We start from the raw sequence: 16,640 nt of genomic DNA, 5'->3' as shown, positions 1-16,640 counted from the left end.
ATCACCATTTTCACAGATTAGCATTTTCACAGATTGCCTGAAACGTTGCGTGCAAATTAAGTCTTAGACTTTTAGGTTGTAAGCTTCAAATTTACCCTTTATATGTGTAAAAATTTTTCCTACCCAGACACCCAGCTGTGCGTGGTGGTCTTTACACTGTGCGGCTGGAACCCCTGCTGGGTGGCCATGGGGTCAAAGTTGAAGTCCAGTGATTCTCCGTCCATGAGGGTGTCGTGTAAAATGGATTCCACATCGCATTCAAAACGCTCCACAGGCATGCCGTCCAGATCACTTGGCAGCTTCTCCAGATGTTGCTGCTGGTGGTGGTGGGGCATCAGCCCTGGACTGCGTCCGTATCCGTTGGTGTTTAGGCTGCAGTAAGGTGGAAGGCCTCCCCCACCAGCAAGATGGCTACCATACTGCATCTGCATAGCTGATTTAATGCTTCCCAATCGCCCAGCAACACCACTGTGGCCAATGGTGGTCAAATGATGCAGTGTTCGCCCGTTCATCGCCACAGACATGGGCGGAGCTTGTCCATGCATACTGTGTGGGTGAGAGAGGGCGTGGCTGCCCCCCACAAGATCATTCTGAGCACTGCTATATGGAGGAAGCATACGTCCACTTGTCTGGGAGACAACAGTGTCCACTGAGGGCATGAGCTCTCCAGGCTCCCCTTCAGATGTCAAAAGCTCTTTCAGCAGTCCTGCTGTGCAGTTAAACTGGCCCATGGATCCTGGCCTGGGACCAAAACTGGGCTTGCTTTCTGGCAGAGGCTGCATTTGCATGGAGGAAATGCTGCCTATTCCTGTCTGGCCATACAGACACTTACGATAGTCTTGTTGATTCTGTTGGTTGACCCCAGCCAGAGCAGGCGAGCCATAGGGAGAGTAAACAGGACTTGCCTGCATTAGCGAGGAGGGTGACGATTGGTTGGATCCAGATCCAGGCCCTCCGGCTGACCCTACCGATGGGTTCTTGGGTGAGAGCAAGTTAAGGTTATCCAGGAGGTTCTCCATCACATTCTCAGAACCCCTGTGACCAAGGGAGCCAGCCATCTCGGACAGGCTGGGAAGGGTGGAGGTCATTTTGGCCCCAGACCCAGGGCCCGGGTATACCATGTGAAGGTCGGAGTCACCAATTTCATCATCAATAAAGGGTGAAAGACGCCCGCTCAGTGTGCTGGCATTGGAGCTGGTGCGGGGACGGATAGTCGTCCAGGCGTCAAAGTCATCATTGCTTTGAGAGTTGGGGCTGCCAGGCCACTTGCCATACTGGGAGCCAGGACTGTCTGCACCACCCTCGGGCCCACCCTGAAGAGTCAGCTATAAATACACATAAAGATGTATTACGTACTTCTGAGATACATGTACCAGTAACTGTGTATACGCTCATAGAGCACATGATGTTTTTCAAAGAGATCACAGGGTGTTGCACAACGTTTACCTTTTTCTTAGCCGCACGTCCTCTGCTCTTGGCAAACTTGCTGTTGTTGTCCATGGAGGCAGCTCTGCGTCGAGGAGACTTGCCGCTCTTGCCACCTTCAGGGTTAAGCATCCACCATGAGCTTTTACCCGTACCTTCATTCTGCACCCGGATGAATCTACTGTGCAGGGACAGGTTGTGTCTGATTGAGTTCTACAGGAGAGAGAAAAAAAGTGTTATGTTTGAATTTTGCCCTTTTCCAATAAATTCCTCTCTGACGGTAAATCAGCAGAGTGCAAATCCTCACAGCAGCTGCTTTCTATTAAACTCTTTTCTTTTTCACTCAGCCTTTCTTTCACCTAGATGCATCATTTTCTGTCATTCAAATAAGAGCCGGGGAGAGTTTTCCTTGAACGCCGGCCATTATTATGAACATACTGGACCAAATATTTGCTAATTGGTCCCTGAGGTATAAGGAAATACAATAGGAGAATCCCTCCAAAGATTTATTTTGGACATAATTTTGCAATGAAAATTAATATCAATTTTTAAAGTTGTAAGCCTTTAATTAATAACCGGAGTTGGAATTACAAAATGTTATCAATGTGTCATCCAATAGCAAACACAGCAATTTTGCTAGATACCGTTAAGCACAACATAGCAACTGCACAGCCACAACCTGGCAACCAACCACAACACTCGAGCGATCCGAAATTACCCAAAAACGATAATAATTTCTTCATTTACCACAGCAAAACTGACCGCTGGATAACTGCAATGTTACATTCGAGATGTACGCCCCAACATTAAATTAAATACAACATTATTACAATGCTAAAAACAAAGTTGTGACTGCTGAGTTAGCATTATATGCTAGTTAATGCTATATGTTAGCGTTAAGGCTGAAGTTCATTAACAATCTCCAAACAATTGATTATTCGTCAAATTCCATATATTCATCTGAAGGCTCAAACATAAGGTCTGTTTACACACACACACAGAGCTCCTAAATGAGCTGCTCTTTGAAACAGCCAATCAGAGCAGAGCTCAACATTATTATTCATGACTCTTTCAAATAAGGTAATAATAGACCATTTCATTTTTAAGGCAAATCCTAAGGGGTTGTAAATGGACATGTAAAACCATCTCTGGATATTTTTTGTACTTAATAAAGCCACATACATTCTATGTAGATATCAAAGAACAATTAAACAATTATTTCAATGCATTAGTTGGCACCTTTAAGGCCATTTAAAGCCATTTCTCTGCTCTTGTCAATGAATAGTTGTGGCCACTGGTGCAGATTTAGCTTTCTACATCTGTTTAAAGAGTCTACATCCCATAATGTCTGGCAAACCCAGGTAAACATTCAGCCAGACATGAGCCCATTACCTACTGCACGTTGTCATGGTGATCTCAATCATTAGGACCACTTTCCCTAGAGATAAGGAAAATGGGGGATTTTTGAAATGCTGGCCTAATGCCTCCTGTGTCTAATTTAGAGTTGTTAATGGATAGTTGCAGGATGTGATGGCAGCTTAAGATGGTCTTTGCGGTTGTTTGTGAACTAAAAAGCTTTTCTTTTACTTTTTGTAAATCTGATATATAAAAAAAGTTTAGATATGAACTGTGTGCTCGTACAGACACGTGTCTGACAAAAAGAAAGAAAATGACCAGGAAGAGATCAACGTTTCACAACAGTGGATGATGACCAAGGTCTGGTTCACATTGCACTGTACTCTGGTCAAGAACTGCCTACTTTAGACACGAAGGTTATCGGACCTACATGACATGTACTGTAAAACCACCAAATGACAAAATTGTTTCTTTAACATGATGTTTACAGGCTGAGATTCAATGTAGTAATTGCACCGTGATTAGGGCATATTAAATAGCATTTTTTTGGTTATATCTCTTTATGATTTTTTTTCTTGTACCACTTAGCTTTCAGCATAATTTTAGCTAACACGCCCCCAATTCAAAGTAAACCAATGGTTTAACACTGTACTCATCTAATAAATACAACCATGAATACTAAACCATGACTTAAGGGCATTTTAAGAGCAAAGCAGTACAAGTACAAGTATTACTAAAATCTTAAATTATATTTAATCTTGTACCATTATCCGTGCAAAATTTGGCCAATCTACTACGATATTTGAACTGCCATGAAACTTAGGAACATTCATTTTTTAACATACCGATAAAAACCGTGCTCAAATTTGTGAGCCAATAAGACTGAAACTGCTGATTTCAGCCTGCAACATCAATATGTACCAGATGGTCCATGAACAGGCAATTATCGCAAATTTGGCCAATGTGTGTCGACCGTTCAGAGAGAAGCAAAACCCTAAAGTTAAATCAATCGCAACCAACACACGAAGACTCTTACGAACTACACGCAACATGAATCTAAACCATATCAGTACCCATTTAAGTAATGTCGCTCCACTAACCATAACACCGTCCATATGTACCAAATTCAAAAATCGCTTCCAAACATGAACTCAGTGACACTGCTTTAAAACACAAGTTTGCATGTTGCATGAAATGGCTCTATGGTTAAATAATCATGGCTTTTGCGCCAACATGTATACCATAACAAATTTTGTCACAACATCAGAAGATTTCCTAACTGGAAAACAGGAGCTCTGGGGAATACCAGGGCAGAACGCAGAATTCCAAGTGGGAAAATCTGGAGGTTGCCTGTCCTTTAGATGTGGACTCCAGTTGGGTGCTATGAAAGCGTTCGTGACTTAGTGGTAAACTAATGAAATGCAGATTCCTCCTCTGCCATTACAATGAAAAACCAGAGCTAGGAGGGTGGCTATTTATCGCTTTGGAATGCTGCACTACATGTATCCGATGTGCCCCCTAAATACCGTAGCACCGGTCAATGAGCTATTCCACACTGTAAACAATGTCCCAGAAACTTACACAAAAAATCCCTGAGCAAACCCAAACGATATCAAAGCACGCTCATCCTGTGTGATCTGTAGCTTCCTTCCCGATTGACACATTTTTAGCCTGTTTTGACAATGGATGATGTATTAGTGGCAGGGGAACACAGGAACTTCGACATTCCAGCTAATCACCGTGTCCAAAGTTCAAACGTAATGACAGCTAGCCCACTAGTATCTATCTCTATCTCTTCTGGTACACAGAAAGTGGGATGCTACGGTGTCCCAATCCAAATTCCTGTCTGAGGTTTCCAACCCTGTTGTGTGGAGATCCTGCAATCTTGGGTTTGCAACAATAGTGCCATTCCATAGATACCGCAGTAGTACACACAATGACACGACGTTATGTTCAAAGTACAAATTATTTGCATGAATCATATTATAACGTCTATATTTTCTGTTTTGCTAGTACTGTAAAAAGCTCATGACCATGGTGATAACTAAAATACAGGAATTACATAAAAACAATGAATTATGCAAAAAAGTCACATATAATATAATGCATTTTTGTTTTTTCTGTAATCCTGATTTTTTTTTGTATGATGCAGCGGTGCTCTAAATTTAGAACAGTGCACAATTGTCCATCACTTAAATCATAGTAATCGTAGTTTCTGGCAAGCATCAATATTTTTATTGGTTCTCATATTGGTTCCTATTGTTTCTCAGCCAGGTGTGGTCTTAACAAGCTCCTAAGGGGGCGTCAAGATAAAAAATTATTTAAATGAGGCCTTAAAATGATTTAAAATAAGACAATGCAAGCTTTAAACCTAAAACAACTTTAAAATTAAGTTTGAATGTTAAAGGAGGATTCCATGATGTTTGAAAGCCAATGTTGATATTTGAAATCACCTAAACAAACACGCCCCTACCCCAATAGAATCTGGACCTTCTGTTGATAGACCCGCCCCACACATACGCAACCCGGCAAGGATGTCGGTTAGTAGACACGCTCCTTACTGCTGATTGGCTATAAGTGTGTTTTGGTAGTCGGCCCGTCTCCTTTTCCAAAGTGTTTTTCGAACATCGTGGACTCCGCCTTTAAGTTATTTTTTGAGTGTTTGGTTATTCAAGTGTGTGGTTATATCTACAACATCTGTGTAGATCAAGGTATTTTATCGGGTAGAAATTGAGAGTAAAGGAACTTCAAATACTGTTGTGGAAATGGAGTCAAAACGGTCGCGATCTACTTATCCCAAGCATTAAATTTTGGCCCCAAAATTTGGTTTGTTTACTTTGAAGAATGCTGAGATAGACAAGTTGTGGAATGTACAGTAAACGTGAAATAGTGCCCTTAGATGCACCTTTTATATAAATAATTTCAAACCCCTGAGACAGGAACAATGAAGAAAGCCGTCAGTATGAGTCAAACACAGGAAGTGACCACATGAAAGAGGACCGTCACAGGAAGCCGGCCTCACTTCCTGTCTTTCAGGAAGCAGTGGTTGTGTATTTGAGCATGTATGTGTGTGTGTGCAGAGCGGACTGGAATGTCGTGCCATACGTGGAGAGAGAGAGAGAGAGAGAGAGAGAGAGAGAGATGCCCTGCTGAACTCCTCCTCTGTGCTGGCAGACTTCTGTTTAGCACTGGAGCCAACCACAGTGATTCTCACTCCAGAGAGAACAAACACAGCCTTAAAAACCACAGACACAAACCCAGAGAGTCGTGCCCGCTCCACTGCCCCCTTAAATAATAAAACCCAGACATAAACCTAAAATAATATGGGTGTCCCAGACCGTACAGTCTAATAATTACGGAAGCACTTTTATCAGAAGCGACTTACAAAAAAGAACATTTAAGAGACAGAGCATCACATCCATATTAAATTATATTAAAACGTGGCGATTAACTATTTTGTATGGCGGAAGAACACTTAGTTTGTAGCACCTCGACCTTTGGTGCAGTAATATTGACAGAATTTGAGCAAGAGGGGGAGTCGTCAGGAGGGATGATGTTACAGAGTCCTGCAACGGGTCGGGTACCCGCGGATACCCGCATAAAAGTGTCTAAAACGGATGGATTGTGACATTCCTAAAATTCACGGGCGGGAATGCGGGTGGATATTTTGACCCCTCACGTCACCACCACTGTGACAGTGCGCAACCTTTGTTGATTCTTCTCGTAGCCTAATTGGAGCGAGCGTTGCAGGAGTTGCATAAAGTTTTGCCGTTGATAGTCGGAAGCTGGGAACGTCTTCTCTAAGAAAGCATTTAGATACGAGACTTAGGAGCACAGCAGGGGTTGTGTAGGTAGGTTGTATTTTTTGTAGTTCTTTTTTTCATTAATAGGTCTATTTGTGTATAGTTACCAGGTACCAGGTTGAATGGCGCAAAACAAAGTGCACTTTAGCCTGTTTCATTAGCTTATTCATGATGCTGTTGTGATGTTGAGAGAGGTACACAAGATAAAAAATAAAGCACTTTAATTGGAATGTCCAAAAATGGACCCGTGCAGGACTCTGCTGCGTGCCGAGGTCTCTTTCGCCCATACAATATAGTTCTAAATTTTTATTCGCTTAAAAATTTGTGTTTTATTTTGTGCCACCATTTCTTACTCGTGTAACTACTCATGTTACCGTCTTTAAATAGGGAAAACATGGAAGTGTTTGGTGGCTTCTAAATTCATCCCCGTTTGGATCCCAAGGAATGAATGGGGGTAGGATAAATGCTAACACATTCACGACGCGCTATACAAAGATTAAGTGAATTTATTGAAAAAAAGTTAGGTGTGTATTAATTTGTCTAAGTTGAGATAAGAACATGGTAAAATATTGAAAAGTGGTGGTGTTTTCCTTTAAGAAAAAACTATTTAATTAGGTAAAACAGCATCCATGCCGCTTATAGTCTTATAATAAGTTAGATCCCATCATTTTGATGGTCAGTGTGTTTCTTTAAGTTTTACAAGCTTGATCTCACAGATTCATAAGTTTTCACAAGATTGGATTGAATATGAATATGTTTATTAGAAAAAACAATAATAAAGCCCCACCCTAAACATAACATCAATACGGCAAACATAGATCGTACTAAAACGTACAAATCAGATATAGATTAGCCACTTAGGAAGTACAAACTGCCAACAACTGATTGTGTTGGTTATGCTCAAAATCAGCTAATATCACCACAAATGTAATGATTCAAAAGGCAGATGAATGCTAATGGATAGCTTTCTACAGGTTTCGGTCTATAAGCCGCGGTTTTTCATATCTTGGCTGGTGCTGTGTCTTATAGTCATGTGCGCCTTGTAAGTCAATATGAATTAATTTTGACATTTATGAGGCAAGAGACATCATTACCGTTTACAGCCGTATGAGTCCGCTATATGCTGCTTCTGTATTTTTGTAATTCAATGGAATGACGAGTATCCGAACTTCACGCTAGTTGGCTTGTTCGGTTAATTTAGCCTATTTAACCTTCCAGGTATGTTCTGTGGGCACGTTTCTGTACAGGTTAAAATGTGAGAGCTTTGATGTGACGCAGTAAATGTACATGTGCGTATGTTTGAATTTGTCACTGTAAACTCAGGCAGGCAGCTGGAGGTCATGTGTTTGGGTGAATGCAAAGCCAAGGACATAGAGTCCCATTTCTATTTCTCTCTCTCTCTCCTTACTTTAGTCCGTCCCTCCAAGAAGCCTGAAAGACCACACTGTTCTACAGCTTTCACCCTTTCCCTCTCTCTCTCTCTCTCTCTCTCTCTCTCTCTCTCTCTCTCTCTTTCAGAGAAACAGGAACTTATGGTGTACTTGTCAAAGGGCTCACTGCAACTAGCCTTTAGTTTAAACTTCATTTGTAATTTAAAAGTAGGATAGGCAAGTTTGGAAAGGCTAGCCATAGCAAGCTAGCTTTGAATAAGATCCCACCTTCCCTTCAGAGCGCTCTCCAAAGCCACGCTTCTTCCAAAACACATGAACTCCGCCTTTAGCTATGTCTTAGTCCAGGTTTTTTTCTTCATAACTGTGTCTTATGCTGCGTTTACACCAGCCGCGTTTGAGGCGTCAAAATCGCATCTACCGCGTCTAGTTTGCCACTTGAACATTTTGAATGCATTCGCTCTAGACGCGCGGAAAAAGCAAGCATTTGACGCGCGTCAGAGGCGAAATACGCTTCTTGTGGGAGGGGCAAGTGCTATGCGGTTGTCTGTTTGCAAGATGGCTGATGTTGATCGTGCATTCATCGAGAGAGTTACCGGTTTGTATTTGGTCACCTTACTATAGGGGAAAAATAAACGGCGCGGGTCAATAAACGTCACGTGACTCAAAAGTGAAATGTGTATTACAACTTACCAGGTTGCACAATGTCCTCACTGACACTCTTCCAAGCGAGGTCCTTTTAATTCCTGTCTCTATAGAAATAAGAACTTGTGTCATGTAGCTCCGGGTGCGTATCAAGTGTTCCTTTAGGTTGAATGAGTGAATCCGGGCAGGGCTGCAGTAGCAAGCAGGCTTCTGATTGGTTAATGCGGCGCGGAAATCCGCCAAAGTTAAATTTTTTCAACTCGGGCATCAGCTGCGAATTCTCATCAAACGTAAAATAAACACAAAAACACCATTCGTGCTCAATTTGCGCCATTCACGCGTCTGTCGGAAATTCGCGCCACAAGAACTCCAGACGCACGTCAACGCATCTTCACATTGACTTAACATTGAAATTACTCACGCTTGATGCCTCTACCGCGGCTGGTGTAAACACAGCATAAGACCTCATTTTTAACATCTTTTTCTTTTGTCATCAGTTCAGGAGGAACGTAAGGTAAGCTGTTTGCCTTTCATTTTTACTTAGTCTGCATGGCATAATGGAACATGCAGGGTTGCCAAAACCAGACCAAGGGCCAGTCAAAACTACAGCCCACTGTTCTTTGCAGAAAAACACAAACTTTGCCTTCATAAATAAAATCATCTTAAAATTGACAGCTGACAGATTTAACCCACTAAAAAAACAAGCGAAAACAGCTGAAAAGTAGTTATCAACACTGCTGATAATGAAATATTGTCGGCGCAGTGTGCATGGAGTATGCAAGCACATTGTTTGACAGACAGGCAGAACATCCAATCAATCTAATCGGACCGAATGCAACCATTGGATGAACATTTTTATGGTTCTGTACATTCCACAGAATACAGTTTTATTATAAAAATATTTAGACCACTATACTTAGTGATTGGCTTAAGGATGTGAAGAGATTTTAACCAGAATACCAAAAATATTTCTTGGCAAAATCACCTACTTGACTCTAAGTAAGCCTATTTTCCAAGTAAGTTTGTTTATTTTTCCTAACACCATTCTGGCATCTATGGCTATATTCATGGCAAGAACTAGTTAGTCCATACAAGTTGGGGGAGGCACAATTTGGCATCTCCGATTCACCTGACCTGCAAGTTTTTAGCCTGTGAGATGAAACCGGAACACTCAGTAAACCCACGCAGTCACAAAAAGGCCACCTGACCTAGCCGGGGCTCAAACCAGAGACCTTCTTGATCTGAGGTTACAGAGCTACGCCGATTTTTAAAGTATACAGTATATAGGGGGTTTTTATGCCTATTTTTGCCTTTATTTGACAGTGAGTAGGAGAGGACAGGAAAGTACAGAGAGGAGAGAGAGGGGTACGGGATCGGCAAATGACCACGAGTCGGGAATTGAACTCGGTTCGCCGATAGTGCGAAAGCACCACATGTCGGAACGCTGCGCACTACACCATCGGCTCCAACATAGTATATAGTTTTTGTACTGCAAGTATATAAACAATTACACAGAAGAAGGTTTTCAATCAAATGCAATGAAGCCATTAACTTACAAAACAAACAAAGCTGTAATGTCTGTTTACGTAGGCCTGCAGATGCAGGAGCAAGTTTTAACAGAAGAAATAAAAAAGGTCACATCGTCTTCACTTTAAAACGAAAAACTCCACAGGAAGAGATGATGAAGAAGAACTGAGGCCAGTGTGACTCAGACGTTGCCACATGAGAGAGCACCGTTAGTGGATAAAAGACATTCAGACGGTCTCCAGCCAACATATTCAGACGTCAGGGAAGACAGAAAAATAACCTGAACTGCACGCAATTATGCTGATGAGACAACCTCGCTCTTGTTGGAACTTCAAAGCGGTTTAGCGCAGCCAGATGTCGTGACACCTCTGCACGAGAGAATCGAGAGGCCACGAAGGTGCCGAAAATGCACCTCGAAACGTTCAGGACTCCATTAAAGAACAAAGTGTCATGTAATGCGAGGGTCTGATTATGCACGGGTTTTGTGTCTTGGGCTCGTGTTGGGTCATGTCTGGTGAAGACAGGGCTGACAGACGTTAAGAATGTGTGAGTGTGGTTAGGAGGAGACGGAGAGAGAGCGCCCAGACCTGTCATTAACTCATCACTAGCTCAGCAGGTCTCACATTTACTAAGTATAGCCAAAGTCTCAAAAGTGAGGTCGTCAGGTGGAAACAAACCCAACTGTTTCAACGTGTTAATCCTGAAGAGACCCTTTTAGTTACTATTCTCTTCTATCTTCTTGATTTGAATTCATACAATAGAAAGTAGGGGCTATGAAATCGAATGAGCTACTTATGAAGTCATTATAATACAACAACAAAGTTTGACATTAATGCACCGAGGAAAGATCCTTTAATGATCATTGGCAAGAATAAACAGCCTAGCATGCTAATGTGCTTATTATGATTATCATTGTGAATAAATATAATATATGGGATATTGAACACTATTCATTACTATCCTAATTGTACCATATCAATATGCTTTACATTGTCATTGTGACGGGAAATAATGGCTGCTTATTGTTTTTAACAAATAACACAGTTAGAATATAATACAAGATTGTGGCATTTAAGATGTGTCATGTCTCCTGCTGACCGCTAACCCGACGTCTATACAAATACTGTAACCCTATGGGTGGGGCCGAATTTGATGTCATAAAACTTTCAAATATTCAGTTGCGTGTGGCTTTTAAACCAGACATGACATTATTTGATGACTACATTCGTAAAATAAGACGTGTTCACTTCATAAGTAAACATTATAGCGTGACCATTTCTGATGAACAGAGTAAATTATTAAACGTCCATCACTTTTTTAGTCATTTCAGACCTAAGTCAGGATAGAAACCACACTTTAATAAAATATAAGTAATCAAAAGGAGAGTTTATAGTTTTAGTCCATCTGCTAGCATAAACTTAAACATTAACAAACATTTACTAAATAAATGCATTTTAATTCCAGAAAAACAAAAATCATACATGGTTACACAAATATCAACATCAAGCAAGCTACACTCACCTAAAGGATCCCCAGGAACACCACACCAATACTGCGCTTGACCCCCTTTCGCCTTCAGAACTGCCTTAATTCTACATGGCATTGATTTTAGTACAGTGAGCTCATTGTCATGTTCAAGAAACCAATTTGAAATGATTTGAGCTTTGTGACATGGTGCATTATCCTGCTGGAAGTAGCCATCAGAGGAAGGGTACATGGTGGTCATAAAGGGATGGACATGGTCAGAAACAATGCTCAGGTAGGCCGTGGCATTTAAACGATGCCCAATTGGCACTAAGGGGCCTAAAGTGTGCCAAGAAAACACCCCCCACACCATTACACCACCAACACCAGCCTGCACAGTGGTAACAAGGCACGAGACTCATCAGACCAGGCAACATTTTTTCAGTCTTTAACTGTCCAATTTTGGTGAGCTCATGCAAATTGTAGCCTCTTTTTCCTATTTGTAGTGGAGATGAGTGGTACCCGGTGGGCTCTTGTAGCCCATCCACCTCAAGGTTGTGCGTGTTGTGGCTTCACAAATGCTTTGCTGCATACCTCGGTTGTAACGAGTGGTTATTTCAGTCAAAGTTGCTCTTCTATCAGCTTGAATCAGTCGGCCCATTCTCCTTTGACCTCTAGCATCAACAAGCCATTTTCACCCACAGGACTGCCGCATACTGGATGTTTTTCCATTTTTACCCCATTCTTTGTAAACCCTATAAGTGGTTGTGCCCAAAAATCAATTTTTATTTTTTTATAGTTATCGTTATAATGTGAACGGCCCTTGGTTCTTACACAGAAGTTCATTCTGCATGTTTTTTAAATAAGGGTTTATTGAACAAACTGCACTTCTATACCTCAAAGCTATTCATTATTGTTAAATATGTGTCTACCCAGACTATCTACACCAATAGGTTCGTGGGACATTTTTCCTCTTTAAGTAAGAATGGACTGTTATTACCTTGAGACTACTTCATATCATATATTGTCTATCTGTATCTCTTCAGTCAAAGTTTTGTTTTATTACTGTGAAAATCTCGAGGGCATAAATTAATGATATCGCCAATTAACCTCCAATGTGAAGGTCCCATGCGCTTCAGTACGTCTGTCAAACCAATATGACGTACTTCAGGCAGGGGCACTGAAATAGGTTAAGATAATCCTAAGGGCCCGCAGAGAGGGGGGCAGCAGAACCCCATACTTTCCTGTATTATTTTAGTATGTAAATGGCATTTTTGCATAATAATCTATTATCATGAACAAGAGCTCTATAATGAATAACCCCAGACTGTGTCAATTGTGCATGTGTGTCCCTTTTAGACTTTATTTAGAAATGCATGCGACCATTCACCGTTCTGAATGTTATACGTATCAGGTGGATGGCACGACATGGGATATTGGGATACCCGAGTAAAAAAAAAACGTAAAAAATTACAAGAGAGCTAGTTACCCATTTGTTTTTTAAATTGATTTATGTTTCATGTTTTGTTTAATGGTTCTACAACTAACTTATAATAATTTAAAATTGAAATTTCTTTTAATTACTCATCCTGATATTTATCCATTTTGTAATATTTCCAAGGATGTATTTTTTCATTCTTTTAAATGAATAAGATATTTCAATATTAACATTTTTATGGATATAAAAATAGTGTATATATTTACTGTATTTTTTGTTTGTATCTTAATAAAGGCAAAGCTAGGAACATTTATTTATTTTAACATTTTATACACTACATTTAATTAAAACAAGCGTTAGAGAGGCCATAAAATAAATATGCATGGTCATTGAAACTTGCTAAAATAAAAACGCTGGTCGTGGCTTAAGATTTGTGCACAATATTGTATGTTTTTTAAAATATTGAAACATATTGCCATGGGGCCTGGAGTACAAAATACCAGGGGGCCTAGAAAACCTAGTTGTGCCCCTGACTTCAGGACCGAAGGCAAGATAGAGAACTGCACAGTCAGCAAAATATTTTCATACTTCACATACCATATCTATGTTATGTTGTCCTGTTATCTGTTAGGACTTGTGACCCATACTGTATGTATCTTTGACAAATGATGTACTAACAATGGCAAAAAAAAGGTTATATCAGTCTTAGTAAACAGGTATGATTTAACCACAACAAGCTACATTTTTGAACTTTTAACACTTATTTCTTATATTTTCCCAAGCTCAAATTGCATTATGGTGTATATTGAAAAGTCTACTTCAGAATCACAACAGATACAGGTGTTGTTCTAGATCATAAATACAGACATCCTATTTATTTGATATACACAGTTTTACATTTACTAGCAGGTAAATCATCATAGTCGGGTGTGGGTATAATTTTATTTTATATAGCGCCTTTCAACAAACTCAAGGACGCCTTACAATCAAGAATCCATAAACATAACAACACTTATATATACAAAGTGTTGAATATGCTGGGGAAGAGAATTCAAGAGATTGGGGGCAGCAATACAAAAGGCCCTACCACTAAATGATGACAGAGACAAGATGTACATTTAGGAGGGCCAATAAAAAGTTAATCTTGGTCATCCATGTATGTTTTATCAATGAAGGCTGATATGATATGTGTAGGGAAAGGAGCGGTGCATTTGAAACTAAAGTATACCTGTGTGTCATCTTCATAGAAAGTTAAAGCCTAGGGAGAATCATGTAAACGAAGAACAGTAAAGGCCCAAGAACAGATCCTTGAGGAACACCATACACGACAGAAGCAGTAATGGAGTTAGCCTGATGAATATACAGTAGTACTGATGGTCCAACATGTAAGAGATAAACTCGAGACAAAATGGTACCAAGAGCAGATAATAGTGTAATGAGAATGATGTGAGAAATGGCATCAAATGCAGATGTCAAAAAGACTTAAGATACAGAATCAACAACAGCCATGATCATTAACCACCAAAGGAAGAGCTGTCTCAGTACATGCTGGGGTGGGAAAGTCAAAATTAGCAAAAGGTACTTGAAATGGAAACCGAGAAATAATCCTTAGAGAGAATTAGAAGAGATTATAAAAACGAATGTGTTAAAATAACATCTAATGTGTTGTCCATAACTTAACACATATCTGTGTTATTTTTGGAACAACACACTTTGTGTTGTTTTAACACATCTAATCAAAATAAAATGACACATAATGTGTTAAAATAACACATAATGTGTCAAATAGGATAACACAAAGCAATGTGTTAAAATTAACACATCCTTTCTTAGAGTGCAATATTAATGTATACTGCTGGTAATCCTTTAAGTATCAAATCCACAGTCTTCAGTTTTTCAAACTTTTTTTGTGGTAGTTGCCCTGTTAGCGGGTCATTAAGCAATAAACTTGTGCATCTTATGCAACTGCATTTTATAAACAAGGGAATTCCCACAGCTGGCAACAACAATGAAAATCCAAAACCAATAACCGTGCCAAGTTCTATCCGTCTTAAAGTTATCGTTCAGCTGTTCGCTTTTTATTCAGCTCTCCCTGGGATGTCTAAACCTGCAAAGTGGGTGCCAGAAGTTTAAATCATATGTTCAAACGCTGCACAAGGGTTCGCCTTTGAACAGAGCGAGTATACAGTCGCATGGGTAGATTATAAAGAGACAGGAACAGATAAGACACCCACACAAGTATATCATTGAACGCAGAAGACATTGATTTATTGCCACATTAAAGTGCAATCACTAAAACAGACAGACTTCCAAGCAGCAATACGCATTACCCATACTGTGCACTCATTCTCTCCGATGAACACACACACAGTTTTAAACAGTCTTCATCTCACATTCATTCACAAATTGATTCGAGTGTGCTTAATCAGCTTGAGAAGAAACTTTAGTTAAAAAAATATAAAGAAGAAAACAGTATGGGTTTTAAAGGAAAATGTGGTTAATGTGTCACTACAATAATAAACATTAAACAACTCCATGCATTCCCTTTAAAGATCCTAAAATGTGTAAAAGCACTTGGTAGAGTAAAATCATCTTCCAAATGCATAAATGTAAACAAAAGCCTTTGATAATGAGAGAAAAAACTTTTAAATTGATATTCTGACTGACTCTGGTTCAAGCTGGTGTCTGTGGGGCCGCCTGACTCACAAGATCAGAATGTTTCTCAAATCAGAACCAGGTCCAGATGAGATCCCGCCAGGCCTATAATCTGTCTCTCTTCTTCGGATTCCACTCCAGGGAAATGAAATATTGGACCCCAGCTGAACTCAATACAGCCAATCAATAGCTAACACGAGACTTCGGTGTGGGCCGCCTCTTTCCAAATAAAGATCATGGCCTGTAATCATGGCTTATGCTGTTGTAAGAGAACCAGTTTAGCTTTGGATCTATTTCAGGTCGGACTGATCTGATTTGGTGTGCTTATAAATAAAACTACTCCTGAATTAATCAGCTTAGGTGCCTTTAAGGCAGTGGTTCTCCTGGTGATAAAATATGTTAACTTATCATAAATTGTGTGTAATTATATCTCAGGTAACAAATAATCAATTAATAAGATTTATTTAATGTCATGAATTTCCCCCGGGGGGGAATGCGCACACAATAATGTTTATGGACCACTGCCATAAGACTTGGATACTTTGACCGTGCTTTATAATAACATAGTAAATTACGAACAGCTCATAGGGAATTATTATGGTCTAGTGCTAATAACTATCCCAGTGTTATTGTGTAAAAGAGACAGTTGTGTCACTACAAGCTTGGGTTGTATCCATTTGTTTGCACTCTGATAAGTTATCATATAGCCAACAGGGCACAATCACAGTAATACACATTGGCCTACTTTTAAAGGCAATATAACGGAGCTCTTAAATGGCCCGCGGATGGGGAAAGATGAAGCGCCTGCCGTCCTGCCGTATTTACAGGTCTCTTTTCATTAAAAACCATCCGGCGAGGTGGAAATGACAATCGTCATTACAATCCTTACGTACCTGGCAACCACAATGTGTTTAAAAGGAAAGCAGGCTAAGGAAACGT

The 16,640-nt window shown here is 40.1% G+C and overlaps 1 protein-coding gene across 1 annotated transcript in view; it reads right to left on the bottom strand.

Moving 5' to 3' along the window:
* foxo1a (forkhead box O1 a) overlaps positions 1-16,640 on the bottom strand; it is a 47,452-nt gene that overhangs the window by 4,659 nt on the left and 26,153 nt on the right. Inside the window, exons 2-3 of the mRNA XM_055195923.2 lie at positions 1,447-1,638; positions 124-1,325 (exon numbers count right to left, since the gene is read on the bottom strand). Of these exons, the coding sequence (XP_055051898.2) occupies positions 124-1,325; positions 1,447-1,638 (1,394 nt within the window). The remainder of the gene's footprint in view (positions 1-123; positions 1,326-1,446; positions 1,639-16,640) is intronic.

This window comes from Misgurnus anguillicaudatus, chromosome 24, assembly GCF_027580225.2.
Source record: "Misgurnus anguillicaudatus chromosome 24, ASM2758022v2, whole genome shotgun sequence".
In the NCBI taxonomy this organism is placed as follows: domain Eukaryota; kingdom Metazoa; phylum Chordata; class Actinopteri; order Cypriniformes; family Cobitidae; genus Misgurnus; species Misgurnus anguillicaudatus.
Note: the sequence above shows the minus strand (reverse complement) of the source record. Positions and strands in the feature narration are given on the sequence as shown.